At 44.7% G+C, this 21,181-nt stretch overlaps 1 protein-coding gene across 1 annotated transcript; it reads right to left on the bottom strand.

Annotated features, from left to right (window-relative positions):
• Nucleotides 1-1,290: 1,290 nt before the first annotated feature.
• On the bottom strand, nt 1,291-20,194 carry agmat (agmatinase (putative); the record flags this gene model as incomplete). The annotated part of the gene is made up of 7 exons (XM_079558263.1): nt 1,291-1,397; nt 1,478-1,562; nt 4,324-4,503; nt 6,746-6,941; nt 11,375-11,423; nt 11,488-11,690; nt 19,887-20,194. The coding sequence occupies 7 exons, from the start codon at nt 20,192-20,194 to the stop codon at nt 1,324-1,326; spliced, it is 1,095 nt and encodes a 364-aa protein (XP_079414389.1). The 3' UTR covers nt 1,291-1,323.
• Nucleotides 20,195-21,181: the final 987 nt, after the last annotated feature.

The raw sequence follows: 21,181 nt of genomic DNA, 5'->3' as shown, positions 1-21,181 counted from the left end.
CTAACACACAAGCTAACACACATGCTAATATGCTAACACACAAGCTAACACACATGCTAATATGCTAACACACAAGCTAACACATATGCTAATATGCTAACACACAAGCTAATATGCTAACACACAAGCTAACACACATGCTAATATGCTAACACACATGCTAATATGCTAACACACAAGCTAACACACATGCTAATATGCTAACACACAAGCTAACCCGCGTTTGGACTGACTCACCGCTCTGGTCCATCGCTGTTTACATTGTGGGACTCGCGTTGGTTATAAAAGTTAATCCACTTTGATTCTGGTGAAGGTTCAACAAACATCCATCAGTGACAGTCACAGAAAAACAATATTTTGGTGAAAGTCGCTGAATCCCGAAGAAAAAAAAACAACTTCTGACGGGAGTGGCCTCTTTAGGAAGGTTGAATCATAGACTGTATAAACTCCCGTCCTCGTAGCCAAACGCGCTTCTTTTTCTCCGTGACATTATCGTTAGGTAAGAATAAAGAACAGGTGTGTCCAGTTATAACGAGCTCCATCTTCAGCTGCAGCACAAACATGACTGATCTGGTCAGACGCTCAGGGTTTGTTTTGGCCACAGCTGACCTGGAAGCACCTCGGGCACATCCTTTTTATTCTTTTTTTGTTCTCTTTGTTTCTCTCTTACAACAGAAATAATGAAAAAGCTGTTTTACAAATCAAAATCAGGCTGTAAAGATAAAGGGATTAAGACATTGCTTTACAGACGTCGAGCACTTCCGTTCCGCTGTGACGACACAACTGAGCAGGTCAGTCGTTCACCAGGAGAGGGCGGAGCCTCAGAGAGCAGGAGGGCGGAGCCTCAGAGAGCAGGAGGGCGGAGCCTCAGAGAGCAGGAGGGCGGAGCCTCACAGAGCAGGAGGGCGGAGCCTCAGAGAGCAGGATTCAGGAGGATTACTGAGAGCTGCGTGAATGAAGCCACAAACCACTCTGGGGGTGTTTTTGATAAGGAAATAGCAAAACAACATGGCTAAAAGCTCCAAAAAGTCGATTTTGCAGGATATAGGACCTTTAAAGCTCCCCTCATACTCCTGGAATAGATTTTTGTCAGGACAAAGTTAGCTCGACGTTTGGAAGGTGGCGCATGTAGCGAGGCAGTGTGGGAACGCAACCACTCCGGTCCGGCAAAACGGAGTCGCTGACGGCAGCTTTCCTTGAGCTAATTACTGGAATGAAACATCAAGGCAGAACACAAACTTTCATAATATTTATTGATTGTAGAAATACATAGAAATGTGCACATGTTGTAAATGTACGTAATGATCAAATGCGTTTCAGACTTCAGTAATATTTCACCATTGGGAGGACACACAGCATCTCGAACAGGAGATTGGCTCCGGTCAGGGCCGTGTTTCCTGTTGACAGAAGGATGTGTAAATAATAGAGCGTGTTGTGAATGATTGTTTGTGAACACGGTCGACGCTGTCAGAGTTACCCGTGGTGTCGTAGGCAGGAGAAACCTCCACCAAGTCACATCCAACCAAGTTCAGACCACGGCAGCCACGGATGATCTCAACTCCCTGCACAAAACAGCAGCAGTGAGGCAAATAATGCACGACAACGGCACTTCTCACACTTCTCACACTTCTCACACTTCTCACACTTCTCACACTTCTCACACTTCTCACACTTCTCTCACTTCTCTCACTTCTTACACTTCTCTCATCCAAAACCACCGCACACAACACCTACAGGGCGACAGGATGATCAAACATGAATGATCGGATTTATATAACGCAGCACTATCGGTCTCATCAAGCTTTGAGTGAGTGACGAGGAGATTTAAAGGGGGGTATTCTGCAAAATGGACTTTTTCAAGCTTTCCATCCTGTTATTCTGTCACTCCCTCATTAAAAACATGGCTGAAGTGTTGCCTTGGCACATTCACGTATTTCTGAGTAATCTGTAAAAACTCTGATGGCGGCCATTTTAGGGATAGGTTTTTGTCACATTTTTGTTAAATTTTTGTCACATTTTTGTTGAATTTTTGTCATTTTTTGTAGAATTTTTGTCACTTTTTTGTTGAATTTTTGTCATTTTTTTGTTGAATTTTTGTCATTTTTTGTAGAATTTTTGTCATTTTTTGTAGAATTTTTGTCATTTTTTGTTGACTTTTTGTCACATTTTTGTAGAATTTTTGTCATTTTTTGTAGAATTTTTGTAGAATTTTTGTAGAATTTTTGGAGAATTTTTGTAGAATTTTTGTCACTTTTTTGTTGAAATTTTAGCTGATGGCGGCCATTTTAGGGATAGGTTTGCCTGAGTCCTCCTAGGAACGCCCCCACCTCCTGGAGACGCCTCCGAGCTTTGGTCACCAGAACCCCCTCCCCACTGATGCCACAGACAGCGTGTGGAGGGGGCGTGTCTAAAGGCTCAGAGGTTCTTAAAGAGACAGAGGCCGATTTCAAGACATTCACTACAGCCATTTTGAGAGAGACATTTTATACAAGGCAGTTATTCTGATTTACTGCATTTACAGACCAACAGAAGGTTTGTCATCATTGTAGTGAGATATAGACTGGTGCTATGGGGCTGAAAAAAGCAACACCCCCTCTTTAACCAATCACAGTGAAGTGTAAATAAGTGGATGGCTTTAGTTGCCTCTAAAAGGAGTCACACAGACACAAAGGGCACGTGAATTGTGGTCCTCTTGCTCTAAAGCAGTGGTTCCCAACCTTTTGTGTCTCACGTACCCCTCGAGTCTTCCATTTCTACTCAAACTACCCCTAAACTCTAAGGTGCAGCCAATTACGTCAGATTTATTGGCATTTAGTTGTGTAAAACACTCAAAATTCAAACCTTTCACTGCAAATGATAATTGAAAAATAAAGAATAATGAAATACTCTTCAGTTCCACCTTGTTTTCAGATCTGAAACATTTCCAAGTGCTGAGTGCTCGCGTGCCCCCTGGGGTCCCCGTACCCCTTTTTGGTCCGATCAGGACTCTGTAGTGCAAGGCCGTGGGAACCCAGGGTGCTGAGGGCGCTGCAGCACCCCCTGGTGGATAGTTTGTGAACTGCAGGCAATATCAACCCCTTAACTCCCACCTGAACCGAGCACATTTTCTCCAGCTTTACCCCAATCCAAAAGCTTCTGGCAAAAAGGTGTGAAAATAGCAACAAAACAGACGAAAACAAGGATGAAAATGTGAAAAAAGTGAGAAAAAAATTGACGAAAAATGACAAAAATTTGACAAAAAAGTGAGAAAAATTTGATGAAAAATTGAGGAAAAAATTGACAAATAAATGTGAATAATTTGACGAAAAAGTGACAGAAAATTGACAAAAAATGACAAAAATTTGACCAAAAAATGCGAATAATTTGACGAAAAATTGACAAAAAAGTCACGAAAATTTGACAAAAATGAGTCGACTGCCCGACAAAAAAAGTGATGAATAAAAATCTGACGTGAGGAAAAAGATCCATTTAGTTTTGTAGGTCTTTCAAATGAGGCGTCACACTGGCCTACAGGATTTGGGTAAAGCTGAACTGGAGAAAATGCTCTCGGTTCAGGCGGGAGTTAAGAGGTTAATAAATAGGATTCATGCACAGAAAAAGTATTTTGGGGGTAAATTTTGTCCCTCAGCGCCCCCTAACTAAAACATCTTCCCACGGCTCTGCTGTAGTGTCAGTCAAACAGAGGAGATCCCTGGAAGAGCTGCTCTCTGTGATGAAGAACAGCTCTCTGCAGGAGCTGGTGAGGAGGCAGAGGAGCTCCTTCAGTGAGAGACTCAGAAAATGTTTCTTTCCCAGAGCGATTAGAACTAATTATAACAAATCCTTGGGTGGGATGGGCTGAATGGGAAAGATGATGCTGTGTAGTACTTTTATTCATTCTCTGCACTGTCCTATTTAATGATTTCTTTCCTAATCTTTAGTCTGTTGCTTTTGTGTGTGCAGCTGATGAACTGAATCTCCTTCGGGATTGTACTATTGGGAATCACTGCTCTCAGGGACACAAATCTGGACACAGTTGGCAGATGATCTTAAAAGAAGTGATTCCCAGATGACACGATATCCACAGTCTCCACATAACAAAGTGGGGTTGGGCAGTGAGTGGGTTAAAAAACACCACATCGTGATAAGACGATATCGCCCACAGAGAAGGGAGTCACACAGATCAGTATTGAATTTTCTTGTCACATCAACAAGCCCTACGGCAAAGGAAGAGATGGGACGGGGGCGTTCGGGACATCAGTGTTTACAATCACCGTTTTGCACCTGTTCTGCTCAATAAAAACATAAAAAAACATTGGCTTGACTGTATATTTGCTGCATCACCTGAATCGGGGTCAGTCCTGCTATCTCCGGAGTCCCAGTTCCCGGGGCGAATCCAGGGTCCAGCGCGTCGATGTCGAAGCTCAGATAAACCGGCCCGTCGCCCATCTGAGCTCGGACCTCGGCCATCAGAGGGGTCAGGGACTTGTGCCAGCACTCCTCCGCCTGCACCACCCGGAAACCCTGCACGAGGAGCACACAGGCCTCTACAAAACACTGTTTACTACAATGTTACTACAACCAGAGCCATCCTATACTGGCACCAAACCTGAACCTCTTACCACCCGCCAAAACCAAATGCATTCTCTCCACTTTGCCATTGTCATCACTTTTTATTTCCCTTATGTGTTTTTGTCACTTTTTTGCTGGATTTTTGTCATTTTTTGCTGTTTTTTTGTCTTTTTTTACTGGATTTTTGTCACTTTTTTTGCTGGATTTTTGTCACTTTTTTGCTGGATTTTTGTCATTTTTTTTACTGGATTTTTGTCACTTTTTTGCTGTTTTTTTGTCTTTTTTTGCTTGATTTTTCTGTCATTTTTTTTTGCTGGATTTTTGTAATTTTTTGCTGTTTTTTTGTCTTTTTTTGCTTGATTTTTGTCACTTTTTTGTTGGATTTTTGTCATTTTTTTTGCTGGATTTTTGTCTTTTTTTGCTGGATTTTTGTCACTTTTTTGTTGGATTTTTGTCTTTTTTTGCTGGATTTTTGTCATTTTTTTTACTGTTTTTTTGTCTTTTTTTGCTGGATTTTTGTCACTTTTTTGTTGGATTTTTGTCTTTTTTTGCTGGATTTTTGTCATTTTTTTTGCTGGATTTTTGTCATTTTTTTTTACTGGATTTTTGTCACTTTTTTGCTGTTTTTTTGTCTTCTTTTTTTGCTGGATTTTTCTGTCTTTTTTTTTTGCTGGATTTTTGTCTTTTTTTTGCTGGATTTTTGTCTTTTTTTGCTGGATTTTTGTCTTTTTTTTGCTGGATTTTTGTCATTTTTTTGTGGATTTTTTTCATTTTCTTTGCTGGATTTTTGTCTTTTTTGCTGTTTTTTTTTTGTCTTTTTGTTGGATTTTTGTCACTTTTTTGCTGGATTTTTGTCACTTTTTTTGCTGTTTTTTTTGTCTTTTTTGCTGGATTTTTGTCATTTTTGTCGCTCTTTTGTAACTTTTTAGCGCTTTTTTGTTGTGTTCACATCCTCATTTTCTTCTCGTTTTTTATTGCCGTTTTGTAGAAGCTTTGAGATTTGGAGAACAGGAGAAAACATGTTCAGGTGGGAGTTAAGAGGCTAAACACTGTACTTAAGTAGAGTTTTTAAAGATGTGTTCTTCACTAGAGCAGAATTGTTGTTGAGAACATTTACTCCCCTACATTTCTATAAAGGGCGTATGTTTTGCTCCATTTTAAACCTCAGACAATGACTCCAGGACAGTAGGCGGCGCTGTGCGGATGAACTGTCAAAGCAACTGACTAACCACGAGGAAGATTTGTCCCGTCGTCTTGCCGTACTGACGGGAATTCAGGCGCAGTCTTCATTTTTTTTGTACTTTCAATACTGTGTTTGTGCTTTCTTTGTGGTAAAGGATTTATTAAAGCAGCACTAAGTAAGTCATGCCCCTAGAGGACATAAGCGCCACTGCAGGTGTCGTAGCAAGTTGTGATTTTTTAACTTTTTTGGCTGTAAATACTGTTTAAGTGGCGCTAGCCCGCAGTTAGCTTTGCCCGTTAGCCTGCTAGCTTCTTCTTCGTGATTCCATTAGTGTGTGTTGCTTTCTCCGGTGCGGTGGCAGTCAAGTTGCAATTGTGGTTTTCTGGCCAGAGACACCAGGGGGCGATGAAAGACCCTCCAATCATCCCATAAACACTTGTATTACCCCCACAGGGACTACGGGGAGGGTTTATTCAGGTAAACACGTTACTTAGTGCTGCTTTAATCATTTGACTGAACAACTTTTACTTGTACAGGAGTAATATTTGACCAGGAGGATCTGGACTTTTACTAGTTAAGAAAAGAAGTTGCACCATCACCGTTTAATTCATAACACACCTTACAATATATATTATTATATTTATATTTTCAATGTTTGTTTTCTTTTGCATGTATGTGTCTATTTTACACTTGAATCTATCGAGAAGCATGTTGAAGAAGTAGACGAAGAAGAAGAAAATGAAGATAAAGAAGAGGAAGAAGACCAAGAGGAAGATTAGGAGTGTGAAGAAGAAACCATCTAATCTGATTGAATATTTTATTTCGAGCTACACAAAACAGACACAAAAGCGAGAAAAGCAATAATAATAATTACAAAAAAAACAGCATGCTAGCTCGAAAAGGAGTGGGAAGAAGAATCTACAAAGCACATTTTGCAGAGAAGATCACAAAGTGCTTCACAATGAACGAGTGAATCAAAAACAACCAAGTATTTCATGTGGGTCACTGTACCTGGGACCGGCTCCACTCATACGAGTCCGCGGAGTAGCCGGATCCGCGCAGCCCGATCTGGGCCACCCTGCGACAGTCCAGAAGCCCCTCCTCCACACAGCGTCTGAAGGGCGTCCCGTGGCCGATCTTCTCCCCCAGGACCACGTCACTCACATCAGCATGGGCGTCCACGTGGACCAGACCCACGGGGCCATACCTGCAAAATGATATGTTTAAAAAGGAATCTTAGTGGCACTTTAGACTTTATTTGTCTTCAAGCTTGGCCATAAAAGTCTTATCGTTTTTGTGATGTTGTATTCTGATTTGACACTGTTTATTTTATTTGAAAGCTCTTTGTAAATGATATAAAATGTTGATCGACTTGTATTGAGCTCACGTTCCTCCATTCATATAACTCATGTTTATGGGCTGTTACTTCCCCCACACTCCAGGTTCTCCTGAGTCAAAAGGGGGTTGTTTGACCCTGAAGACGACCGTTTATCAGCCACTATGAAAGAACTCACCACACAAGGCTTCACTCCCTCTATAGCCAAACCTTTGATGCATGGAGACTATTTTTCTTGAAACTTTGCAACTCCTTAAAGGAATAGGCCACCGTTTTTACATACTGAGATATGTTCTTACCTCACCTTAGTCGAGTTAATATATCCCCGCCTGGTCTTTGTCCGTGCGCTCACACATACGCAGCCTCTCCCACATGTCACATAGCTCCGAAAAAGCTCACGATAGAAGCTACCAAGCTCTTCCACGTGTTCCCTATTTAAATAAAGTTACGTGAAGTGTTTTCATGCGAAGTATATTTACACAGAAATGTAACATGTGGATTTTATAAGCAGATAAAAAGGGGGACTATATTGTGAGGCGTAATGATACGAGGAGTAAAACGTCCGCGCAGTAACTCCTAAAGACTTCCCCCGCTCACTTCCGTCAGTAGAAGCTGCGTGACTTGTAGAGAGCCTTTTACAACAAGCAGAAAGTATATAGTGTAGTAATGTTTCACAGATTTCCAACGACACAGGACTCAGGAGCTCCACCATGAGGTAGGAATGTGCAGCACTTTCCCAAAATATATTTTCTGCTTGTTACAAAAGGCTCTGTACAAGTCACGCAGCTTCTACTGACGGAAGTGAGCGGGGAAGTCTTTAGGAGTTACTGCGCGGACGTTTTACTCCTGTATCATTACGCCTCACAATATAGTTCCCCTTTTTATCTGCTTATAAAATCCACATGTTACATTTCTGTGTAAATATACTTCGCATGAAAACACTTCACGTAACTTTATTTAAATAGGGAACACGTGGAAGAGCTTGGGGATATATTAACTCGACTAAAGTGAGGTAAGAACATATCTCAGTGTGTAAAAACGGTGGCCTGTTCCTTTAAAAATAACAATTCTTTCAGATGGATTCAAAATCATAATATAAATTCTTAATTAAATTGTTAAACTGTCACTATGAAGCTGCAAGAGGAAAACTGAAGCTGTCGGGGCCAAACATGACTTTTTATTATGTTTTATGGAAGCTTTACTTTTGTGAGATAAGAATGTTTATGGCATTTGCTCCTCTTGCTTTGTGCTGCGACTGGCCACATACACATAAAAACCATGTATAAAGCTCATCTGGAAAGTTTACCAAACAATTTACAAAACAGATTCAATAAGAGAAAAAGCAGAAATGAACTAAAAGGTACTGAGGTTTTTACAAAACCCAGGTTTCCATCGGCAGCAAAGGAAAGATGTCGCTCTGTGGAACAGTCTCGATTGTAAAGTGAAAACAATCTAATTCCATTGATGTGTTTAAGAAATATGTAAAATTATCAATGTTACAAAAATATGACACAGCGGAGGAGCAGATCCACTTTATGTATTTTGTGTTTTGATGTCATGGGAAAAAAAGAAAAAGAAAGACGGCTGCGTGAGACAGTTTAACATTTAGGCCCATTTTAGGCCCTTTGCTATTTTCTCTGTATCTTCTACCCCTTGGTCTGATTTTAGAGAAACACAAAGTTAGTTATCATTTTTATGCTGATGATTTGCAGATATATATGCCACTAAAGTCTAGCTCTGAGAGATCATTGAATCCTTTGTTGGATTGCATTCAAGAAGTTAAGACATGGATGGAGGCCAACTTTTTAAGTCTAAACAAAGATAAGACAGAAATTGTAATATTTGGAAATTCTTCTAAAGTTCTCGACACCTGTGACAGCGCCATCGGCCCTCCAGCTTCCTTCTGTCACCCTTTTGCAAGGAATCTCGGTGTGTTTCTAGACAATGAATTTAAATTTGAGAAACATATAATTCATGTTGTCAAATCAAGCTTTTTCCATCTTAAAACTCTAAGCAAGGTACAAAACTATCTACCTGCCTGTGACTTTGAGAAAGCCATTCATGCTTTTATAACGTCGCAACTTGATTATTGTAACTCTGTGTACACTGGGCTTGGTCAGCGTTCAATCCGTCGCCTCCAGGGGGCGCTAAACGAAGCCGCTCGTCTCCTCCTCTCCAGCACATCCACCCCTGTGTTAGCGGCTCTACATGTGTGTTATAGGATGAGGTTGTTGTCTTTAAATGTCTCCACGGCGCTGCTCCTCTGGATCTGTCTGAGCTTCTGGTGCTCGGGCTCTGAGATCTGCTGATCAGCTGCTTTTAGAGGTTCCTCGCTCCAAATATGTGACCAAAGGCGACAGGGCTTTCTCTGTGGAACGACCTGCCTCTCCACATCAGAGCTGCTCAGACACTGGACCAGTTTAAATCTTTGCTTAAAACACATTTTCATGCAAAAGCTTTTAACACTGTCCAGCACAGACCTGGCCAAATCTGAGCTGTTAGTGCTTTGCTGTTTTGTATGTTGTGTTTTGTTTCTTATTATTATATTTATATGTTGTTTTTTTTCTCTGTACTGTAGACCTTTTGTGAAGCACTTTAGTCAACAGCAGTTGTTTTAAATGTGCTATATAAATAAATTTGATTTGATTTGATTTAACTGAACTGGAACTGTAAATGATTTTGTGATTAGGGGCAGACATTATAAGTTTTTACTTCTTTCTGCTCCTTTTCATTCATGCTAAATGCTGTTGTTGCATTTTTAAATGAATGAAATGAATGAATAAATGAAAAAACATACACTTGACACAAGCTCAGCAGCTCAGTCTGTGTTTAGACCTGTTTTTTTCTTTGTTCAGTCTAAGTTTTGTAAAGTTCTAGTTTGTTGTAGACGCTGTTCTTGACTTGGTTTAGTTGCTGACGTAGGTACAGGCTACAGCATCTCCCCTTAATAGGAGGCCTAATACGATTGCTAAATTTGTGCTATGATTCAAAAGTCTAAATCAGGGGTAGGCAACGTCAGGCCCGGGGGCCAAAACCGGCCCTCCATCATCAAACTCGGGCCCTCGAGATGATTTTGAGAAATATTATGACCCAAATCAGAGATGAAATGCCTGTTAAAGAACTGAAGAAATACTCTCAATTCCTTTCAATGTCTTAGAGCACCGTTTTAGGCCATAATCCTAAAAGATACTAAGAAATGACTTAAATCTACTTGAACTAAGAGATTAAATCTAAAGTTTGAGTGGATTTGGTTTGACCTTAGAGCAGATAAAACCTATTCTTGCCAATGGAACAAGCACAAGTTTTTTCTTAATTTATTTATTTGATACATGTGTGAACAATAAACACGTACCGCACTACAACATTTATAGCCAAGGCTAATTTGCAATGTCCGTCCCTAGAAGGGCTTTTCAAATTCACACAGAAAGTACAAAAAATGCATTTACAGTAACATTAATTAATTACTTCTGACATTACACAAAGGAAGTGCATTGAGTGCAGACTAAACATGATTGCAGACTTGATCTCTTTTTAAAATACGTTTTAGTTCATTTTTAAAAGCCCCCAGATCTAAGTCCTGTTTGAGCTCAGGAGGCAAAGAGTTCCAAAGTTTAGCTCCTGGACGGTAAAAGCCGACTGTCCGAAGGTCTTTTTTCTAACGGGTACTTTCACATTTCCATCAGCAGCTCCTCGTGTGATGGAGCCACTGATCCAAGAGGAACTATGAGCCGTCTGAGAACATCAGGGGCTGTGCACACATGTGTACATTCATTTGAAGTTACAGAATTTAATAACATTTTCAAAGTTAAGAAAGTTTAACCTCTGCAATACTCCACAATTCAGATTATCTTGTATAATTTCAAGTGAAAAATAAATATTTGTTTACAGTAAAAGTTAATTTGTTTGATTTCCAGTGGGATTTCTATTTGTTCCATTGGCATTGGTGTTTCTATCTGGTCTTAGAAGAGTTCAAACCGACTCATAAAAAAAACTTCATTCAAGCGATTTTAAGTCATTTTTCTCATTTTAAGATGGACATTTTTCCAGTGTGTCTGATACAACACTGGCATATGTAGAAAGTGATGCTTCATTTGGAGGGTCCGGCCCTTGGTCTTTTGACGATGAAGAAAACCGGCTCCACCGAGAGAACCTGCCTCCCCCTGGTCTAAATTAACCACGTGCTCACAGAGGCCGTGTGTGTAAAAAGGGTAAATATGTTTATGCAAGTCTGTGACAAAGAATAGAAACATCCGGAGCTTCCCCTGTTCGAGCGCAGCCGCCACTGGCACAAAGACGCCACTTACTTTTCAGCGACCGCTTGAAGAATGGGATATGCGATAGTGTGGTCTCCGCCTACAAACACGACAAATACTCAGTTAGACTCACGTCGGGGCCGTGGATGCAGCCGCAGACTCACCCATGGTCAGGGGGACGCAGCCCGTGGCCACGATCGCCCTGTACGCCTCGCGGATGCGTCTGCAGGTGTCCTTCAGGTCGTACACGTTCACGTTGACGTCCCCGATATCGGCCACCACCACAGACTCGTACGGCGCCGCCCGGGTGCCGCTGTTGTACGCTCGCAGCATGGCCGACTCCACTCGGATCTGCCGGGGGCCAAATCTGAACACACAGGTTCAACATTCATACAAAGTAGAGACTGTATCGAAAATAACAACATGATGAAGAACTTTAGGACGTTGGACACTGTGGGGAAGGAGGTGGACACTGTGGACACTGTGGAGAAGGAGGTGGACACTGTGGACACTGTGGGGAAGGAGGTGGACACTGTGGACACTGTGGAGAAGGAGGTGGACACTGTGGACACTGTGGGGAAGGAGGTGGACACTGTGGACACTGTGGAGAAGGAGGTGGACACTGTGGACACTGTGGGGAAGGAGGTGGACACTGTGGAGGAGGAGGTGGACACTGTGGAGGAGGAGGTGGACACTGTGGGGAAGGAGGTGGACACTGTGGACACTGTGGGGAAGGAGGTGGACACTGTGGACACTGTGGGGAAGGAGGTGGACACTGTGGAGAAGGAGGTGGACACTGTGGACACTGTGGGGAAGGAGGTGGACACTGTGGGGAAGGAGGTGGACACTGTGGACACTGTGGGGAAGGAGGTGGACACTGTGGAGAAGGAGGTGGACACTGTGGACACTGTGGGGAAGGAGGTGGACACTGTGGGGAAGGAGGTGGACACTGTGGACACTGTGGGGAAGGAGGTGGACACTGTGGACACTGTGGAGAAGGAGGTGGACACTGTGGGGAAGGAGGTGGACACTGTGGAGAAGGAGGTGGACACTGTGGGGAAGGAGGTGGACACTGTGGGGAAGGAGGTGGACACTGTGGACACTGTAGAGAAGGAGGTGGACACTGTGGAGAAGGAGGTGGACACTGTGGAGAAGGAGGTGGACACTGTGGGGAAGGAGGTGGACACTGTGGACACTGTAGAGAAGGAGGTGGACACTGTGGAGAAGGAGGTGGACACTGTGGACACTGTAGAGAAGGAGGTGGACACTGTGGACACTGTGGAGAAGGAGGTGGACACTGTGGACACTGTAGAGAAGGAGGTGGACACTGTGGACACTGTGGAGAAGGAGGTGGACACTGTGGACACTGTAGAGAAGGAGGTGGACACTGTGGAGAAGGAGGTGGACACTGTGGAGAAGGAGGTGGACACTGTGGACACTGTAGAGAAGGAGGTGGACACTGTGGACACTGTGGAGAAGGAGGTGGACACTGTGGACACTGTAGAGAAGGAGGTGGACACTGTGGAGAAGGAGGTGGACACTGTGGAGAAGGAGGTGGACACTGTAGAGAAGGAGGTGGACACTGTGGACACTGTGGGGAAGGAGGTGGACACTGTGGGGAAGGAGGTGGACACTGTGGGGAAGGAGGTGGACACTGTGGAGAAGGAGGTGGACACTGTGGAGAAGGAGGTGGACACTGTGGACACTGTGGAGAAGGAGGTGGACACTGTGGACACTGTGGACACTGTGGACACTGTGGACACTGTGGGGAAGGAGGTGGACACTGTGGGGAAGGAGGTGGACACTGTGGACACTGTGGAGAAGGAGGTGGACACTGTGGACACTGTGGGGAAGGAGGTGGACACTGTGGACACTGTGGAGAAGGAGGTGGACACTGTGGACACTGTGGGGAAGGAGGTGGACACTGTGGACACTGTGGAGAAGGAGGTGGACACTGTGGACACTGTGGGGAAGGAGGTGGACACTGTGGAGGAGGAGGTGGACACTGTGGACACTGTGGGGAAGGAGGTGGACACTGTGGACACTGTGGGGAAGGAGGTGGACACTGTGGACACTGTGGGGAAGGAGGTGGACACTGTGGACACTGTGGGGAAGGAGGTGGACACTGTGGGGAAGGAGGTGGACACTGTGGACACTGTGGGGAAGGAGGTGGACACTGTGGACACTGTGGAGAAGGAGGTGGACACTGTGGACACTGTAGAGAAGGAGGTGGACACTGTGGACACTGTGGAGAAGGAGGTGGACACTGTGGACACTGTAGAGAAGGAGGTGGACACTGTGGAGAAGGAGGTGGACACTGTGGAGAAGGAGGTGGACACTGTAGAGAAGGAGGTGGACACTGTGGACACTGTGGGGAAGGAGGTGGACACTGTGGGGAAGGAGGTGGACACTGTGGGGAAGGAGGTGGACACTGTGGAGAAGGAGGTGGACACTGTGGAGAAGGAGGTGGACACTGTGGACACTGTGGAGAAGGAGGTGGACACTGTGGACACTGTGGACACTGTGGACACTGTGGACACTGTGGGGAAGGAGGTGGACACTGTGGGGAAGGAGGTGGACACTGTGGACACTGTGGAGAAGGAGGTGGACACTGTGGACACTGTGGGGAAGGAGGTGGACACTGTGGACACTGTGGAGAAGGAGGTGGACACTGTGGACACTGTGGGGAAGGAGGTGGACACTGTGGACACTGTGGAGAAGGAGGTGGACACTGTGGACACTGTGGGGAAGGAGGTGGACACTGTGGAGGAGGAGGTGGACACTGTGGACACTGTGGGGAAGGAGGTGGACACTGTGGACACTGTGGGGAAGGAGGTGGACACTGTGGACACTGTGGGGAAGGAGGTGGACACTGTGGACACTGTGGGGAAGGAGGTGGACACTGTGGGGAAGGAGGTGGACACTGTGGACACTGTGGGGAAGGAGGTGGACACTGTGGACACTGTGGGGAAGGAGGTGGACACTGTGGACACTGTGGAGAAGGAGGTGGACACTGTGGGGAAGGAGGTGGACACTGTGGGGAAGGAGGTGGACACTGTGGACACTGTGGGGAAGGAGGTGGACACTGTGGACACTGTGGGGAAGGAGGTGGACACTGTGGACACTGTGGAGAAGGAGGTGGACACTGTGGGGAAGGAGGTGGACACTGTGGACACTGTGGAGAAGGAGGTGGACACTGTGGACACTGTGGGGAAGGAGGTGGACACTGTGGGGAAGGAGGTGGACACTGTGGACACTGTGGGGAAGGAGGTGGACACTGTGGACACTGTGGAGAAGGAGGTGGACACTGTGGGGAAGGAGGTGGACACTGTGGAGAAGGAGGTGGACACTGTGGGGAAGGAGGTGGACACTGTGGGGAAGGAGGTGGACACTGTGGACACTGTAGAGAAGGAGGTGGACACTGTGGAGAAGGAGGTGGACACTGTGGAGAAGGAGGTGGACACTGTGGGGAAGGAGGTGGACACTGTGGACACTGTAGAGAAGGAGGTGGACACTGTGGAGAAGGAGGTGGACACTGTGGACACTGTAGAGAAGGAGGTGGACACTGTGGACACTGTGGAGAAGGAGGTGGACACTGTGGACACTGTAGAGAAGGAGGTGGACACTGTGGACACTGTGGAGAAGGAGGTGGACACTGTGGACACTGTAGAGAAGGAGGTGGACACTGTGGAGAAGGAGGTGGACACTGTGGAGAAGGAGGTGGACACTGTGGAGACTGTGGAGAAGGAGGTGGACACTGTAGAGAAGGAGGTGGACACTGTGGACACTGTGGGGAAGGAGGTGGACACTGTGGGGAAGGAGGTGGACACTGTGGAGAAGGAGGTGGACACTGTGGACACTGTGGAGAAGGAGGTGGACACTGTGGAGAAGGAGGTGGACACTGTGGACACTGTAGAGAAGGAGGTGGACACTGTGGACACTGTAGAGAAGGAGGTGGACACTGTGGAGAAGGAGGTGGACACTGTGGACACTGTGGAGAAGGAGGTGGACACTGTGGACACTGTGGACACTGTGGACACTGTGGACACTGTGGGGAAGGAGGTGGACACTGTGGGGAAGGAGGTGGACACTGTGGACACTGTGGGGAAGGAGGTGGACACTGTGGACACTGTGGAGAAGGAGGTGGACACTGTGGGGAAGGAGGTGGACACTGTGGAGAAGGAGGTGGACACTGTGGGGAAGGAGGTGGACACTGTGGACACTGTAGAGAAGGAGGTGGACACTGTGGAGAAGGAGGTGGACACTGTGGACACTGTAGAGAAGGAGGTGGACACTGTGGACACTGTAGAGAAGGAGGTGGACACTGTGGAGAAGGAGGTGGACACTGTGGACACTGTAGAGAAGGAGGTGGACACTGTGGAGAAGGAGGTGGACACTGTGGACACTGTAGAGAAGGAGGTGGACACTGTAGAGAAGGAGGTGGACACTGTAGAGAAGGAGGTGGACACTGTGGAGAAGGAGGTGGACACTGTGGACACTGTGGAGAAGGAGGTGGACACTGTGGACACTGTAGAGAAGGAGGTGGACACTGTGGAGAAGGAGGTGGACACTGTGGAGAAGGAGGTGGACACTGTGGAGACTGTGGAGAAGGAGGTGGACACTGTGGACACTGTGGACACTGTAGAGAAGGAGGTGGACACTGTGGACACTGTAGAGAAGGAGGTGGACACTGTGGAGAAGGAGGTGGACACTGTGGAGAAGGAGGTGGACACTGTGGAGACTGTGGAGAAGGAGGTGGACACTGTGGAGAAGGAGGTGGACACTGTGGACACTGTGGACACTGTGGGGAAGGAGGTGGACACTGTGGGGAAGGAGGTGGACACTGTGGGGAAGGAGGTGGACACTGTGGAGAAGGAGGTGGACACTGTGGACACTGTGGGGAAGGAGGTGGACACTGTGGGGAAGGAGGTGGACATGAAGAGGGTCTTATTGTCAGTTGCTGCTCAAAGTTTTGTGATCTTTCAAACTCCCCCATATTAATGTCACTCCTGCCAATGCACGTGTGGAAGAGATAAATCTTAGAGCCAACACCATTCAGCTGCTCAGCTCCACTATCATCAGTTTTGTTACTCTGCCACAGACACAACTGAAAACAGCTTAATTAAACCAAACTCCAATGTTTAAATGAACTAAAGGAGCTAAAATATACAATTATGCTTTAACACGTACGACCAAAATATCGTTAGCCACATGGCATAATTGCCTAACTCATTTTTGTTTTGATTTTGGAAAAGATGTAAAAAGACGTTTTATAGGAAACACATTGTTTTTCTCATATTGCCATTTTAACAATACAAAATGACTTAGGCAATTATGCTATGTGGCTAACGATATGTTAAATCAATGTTTACTGAAATTGTGATGAAAGAATCTAAAGACAGATGCTGATTTTGAACTAGAAACAGCTGCAACTTTCTTCATACTGAACATTAAAACACACATTTGCATATTGTCGGGGTTACTGCATCTTTCAACTTAAACCATTAACTTGCCTTTCTGTTGAGTTTGAACATTTTATCCACAAACCTACACCCTCCACATGCACCCCTGATGAAGCTGGAGGTGGAGACCAGGTTGTAGAGACTCTGGCAGGGATTCAGGGAGATTATGGGCCAGTGGAACATTCTCCTCACGGTGCCAAACTAAATACTGCATAAGTATAAAAAGCCGTGGTAGAAGTAGACCCTGTGCTGTGCAGAAGATGAAATCCAAACAAAGGACTCCATCATTTGTAAATAATCAAACTAAAATGTAGGAGACGTTTGTGTGATGTGGCTCTAATCAGTGTTAATTTCGTCGACTCAAATATTTAGTCTTAATTTTAGTCAAAGTGATATTTTTGTGACTAAAATTGGACTAAAACTAAATTAAAAGTTTCTCATGAGACTAAAACTGTGACTAAAATGTCCAGATATTTGAGTCGACTAAAATCAGACTAAATAAAAGTGAAAAGGAGAGACTAAAATCATCCAAACTTGTATTGAGCGTCTGAAAGAGCCTCAGATCATGTAAATCAGGGGTGCCCAAAGTGGGGCCCGCCGGAACAACTAGGTTGGCCCGCCAGAGGGTGACCTACTTTTGCGCCGCATCTGGTTAATAACTCTCTCTCCCGTTCATTCTCAATGGCAAATATAGATGCAGTTCACTTTTTGTCCACCAGCGTCAAATTGGGGGCGCTGTTTCGCTCCTTTCGCAAAGTTAAGGAAACACTGTTCTGTAGGGTGCTTCTAAAAAATGAAAGTTTCAGGGCAGTGTTCTCCAACCCTGCATTACATGATGCTTGTTATAGAGAAGCTGTAAAAAAAGTTAGTAAGAAAAGTTAACGCTAATGCAAGAGTCCACATAAAAGCCAATTTAATTTGAAATTAGTTGCTGCGATTTAATGATCAAAAATATAAATAACAGAATCGAATGATCCTGGAGCTCTGTTGTCGGGGGCTTCGTGCCCCAGTAGGGTCTCCCAGGGCAAACAGGTCCGAGGTGACGGGTCAGACAAAGAGCGGGAAAAAAGGTAAAAACTTCAATAGAGTTGAGCAAGTCCTAAATATTAATATTTTCAGCTAAAACTTTTAGGGTTAGGGTTAGGTTAGGGTTAGGGTTAGGGTTAGGGTTAGGGTTAGGGTTAGGGTTAGGGTTAGGTTAGAAAATTATCTCGATGACCCTCCCTGTTCATTCCTTGATGAATTAAACAGTTAAGGAGAGTCAAAGGCAATGCACGGGCCCACGTACGTCGCTGAGTTTCCTCATTCCAGCGGCGCTGAAAGTTGTCATACTAAACATATTGTTTTAGGTAAAGGACTCTAGCTAGAGTTAATGGACGTAAAAGCGATGATAGGCCTAAAAATGAAAGGGGGAAGAAATGGCTGTGGTGATGAAGAAGGAGAGGAAGAGCAAAGGAGTAGAACCCTTGTCCGGGGTCGAGCCACTCCCACCACCTGTCAAGCCGCATGCTCCACCAAACCAACCAACCAACTGGTGTCTCGGTGTTTATCAATCACAGAGCGTCGTAGCATCAACTTCCCCATTTTTCCAACTTTTTTTTGCAAAAATCGTTGACATCTATGACTTATAAAAGAATTTATGCTGAACTGACACTTTCAAAATGATACAATGTGGCATTTTCTTTGACTTAAAGAAATGAATGAGCTAAAGTCACTGTAGGTGCTGCAGGTACAGGTGGTGCTGTTGTTTCCATTTTGCTCTATATTGCTACAATAATTGATTTTGTTCTACTAAAACTAGGCTTTTGTAGCATGTTAACCCCTTAACTCCCACCTGAACCGAGCACATTTTCTCCAGCTCGGCTTTACCCCAATCCAAAAGCTTCTGGAAAAAAGCTGTGAAAATAGCAACAAAACTGAGACGAAAACAATGATGGAAATGTGACAAAAATGACAAAATAATGACATTAAAGTTACAAAAATGAGTTGAACGCCCAACAAAAAAAATGAATCCTCTCGATTCAGACGGGAGATAGGAGGTTAATTGCATAGATTGAATGAAATGCAAAGGTGTACCAAAAAAGAAAATAAAGTAACTTTTATTATTTGCAGTTATATGTTTCACGCTCGACATCGCCGTGTTTGGCCCGCGACCCACAGGCACTTTTTCATTTTGGCCCTCGGAGACAAAAAGTTTGGGCCCCCCTGGTGTAAATTCTCTGTTAAAGGATCAGCTCTGAGCTTTGTTCATGTGGAGCAGAAACATGAAGCAGAGGAACAACATTAAACATGATTAGAATCAATATTATCAATGCAAAGTCCACTCAATTAGTCTTAAATTTAGTCGACTCAAACTAGACTAAAATGGGGATGAAATTTTCTTTTTCTCGTCACATTTTTTGGTCAATTTTTTGTCACATTTCTTGTAATTTTTTTGTAATTTTTTGTCTTTTTTTATTTTTTGTCACATTTTTTGAAATTTTTTTGTCTTTTTTTTTATTTATTTTTTCGTAATTTTTTGTCTTTTTTAATTTTTTGTCACATTTTTTGTCATTTTTTTGGAGAGACTAAAATCATCCAAACTTGTATTGAGCGTCTGAAAGAGCCTCAGATCATGTTTAAAGGATCAGCTCTGAGCTTTGTTCATGTGGAGCAGAAACATGAAGCAGAGGAACAACATTAAACATGATTAGAATCAATATTATCAATGCAAAGTCCAATAAATTAGTCTTAAATTTAGTCGACTCAATTGACTTGCAATTTTAGTCGACTAAAACTAGACTAAAATCGAATTACATTTTCGTCAAAAGACTAAAACTAAATGAAAATATGTTGTCAAAATGAACACTGGCTCTAATATGTTTTCGTGAAAAAGCAGAAGAATATGGATGGATGGATAAAACAATAAAAATGAATGTAATTTGTTTGAGCATTTTTAAGCATCTCAACCAAGTAACTTGTAAAATATCCAGGACAAATCACCCACATGTGTCTGACCAGCCTGAGGTTTGGTTTCTCTCATCAAGTGTCATGAGTAAATGGACAGTACAGTATCTGAGTGTTGAGGTAATCAATAACTCTCATATAAGCGCGTGCCACACCTCGCCCCCGGCCTGTTGGAGGTTCCAGTATCGATCGGGACCCCCACAAACGCCGCCTGCAGCCCGTCCGCCGTCTCCTGGAAGGGCAGCTTGGCCATGGTCGGGATCCCGGACACTCTCGCCACGAACTCCGCGCTGGGCGGGACGTTGAACCGACTCCCGGAGCACGTTCTCTTCGGATTTACGCACGAGGTCTGTCCGTGCGACCCGACGCACGAGGCCCACGCGCGGCGCCCCGAGGAGCGGGAGAAACAGGGCGACAGTGCCCCGTGAAAAGTCCCGTAGAAAGTCCTCAGCGCGGACGACATGGTGCAGAAGTGAGATCCAGGCGCTGTCTGAACTTCAGCGTCTGACGCGTTTGGGGAGGGGGGGGGGGGGGGGGCGCGCGCAGCTGCTGACGGGAGGTTTTAATGGTCAGCGGTGGCGCAGCATTGGAGGAAATAAAGTTAGTACTTTGACCACGTTACACAATCCAGAACTCAATCCAGTTTGTAATCTCCAAATAATCTCAAACAACAGATCAGACACAAGATCAACACAGTGCTTTCTTCTCAAGTTAAGAATTTATTGGTCGTTTCTTACAGGCGACATGTTGAGTTTTTAATTAGTTTAATGGGATAAGTCAGTTTGGGACTGTCCTCCATCATTCCTACTTTACGCAAATTACGCACGTCCAAACCCTCCTTGTGTTGCTCGCGCTGGTCAATCTCATGAGTGCCTTAATTAACCTCTTAACCCCCATCTGAACCGAGCGCATTTCTCTCCAGTTTGGCCTTACTCAAATCTAAAAGAGTCTGGAAAAAAAAAGTCAAAATAGCGACAAAACTGAGACTGAAACTATAGGATGAAAATGCAATAAAAATGTAGCGAAAAATGTAACTGAAAAGTGTCAAAAAAGTGACATCAATGTGAAGAAAAAGTGACAAAAATGCATTAAAAATATGATGAAGAAGTGAGAAAAATCTGACGGAAAAGTGACAGAAAAATGTGCTCCATTAATTTTCTTCCGCTTTATCCGGGGCCGGGTCGTGGGGGCAGAGTCTCAGCAGAGACGCCCAGACTTCCCGATCCACACACACCTCCTCCAGCTGTTCTGACCCCGAGGCCACACCTCCTCCAGCTGTTCTGACCCCGAGGCCACACCTCCTCCAGCTGTTCTGACCCCGAGGCCACACCTCCTCCAGCTGTTCTGACCCCGAGGCCACACCTCCTCCAGCTGTTCTGACCCCGAGGCCACACCAGGCCAGCTCGGAGACATAGTCCCACCAGCGTGTCCTGGGTCCACGAGGCCTTGT

Source organism: Gobius niger (assembly GCF_951799975.1).
Source record: "Gobius niger genome assembly, chromosome: 6".
NCBI classification, from domain to species: Eukaryota; Metazoa; Chordata; class Actinopteri; order Gobiiformes; family Gobiidae; genus Gobius; species Gobius niger.
The sequence above is the reverse complement of the archived record's forward strand: the minus strand, read 5'-3'. Positions and strand labels throughout refer to the sequence as shown.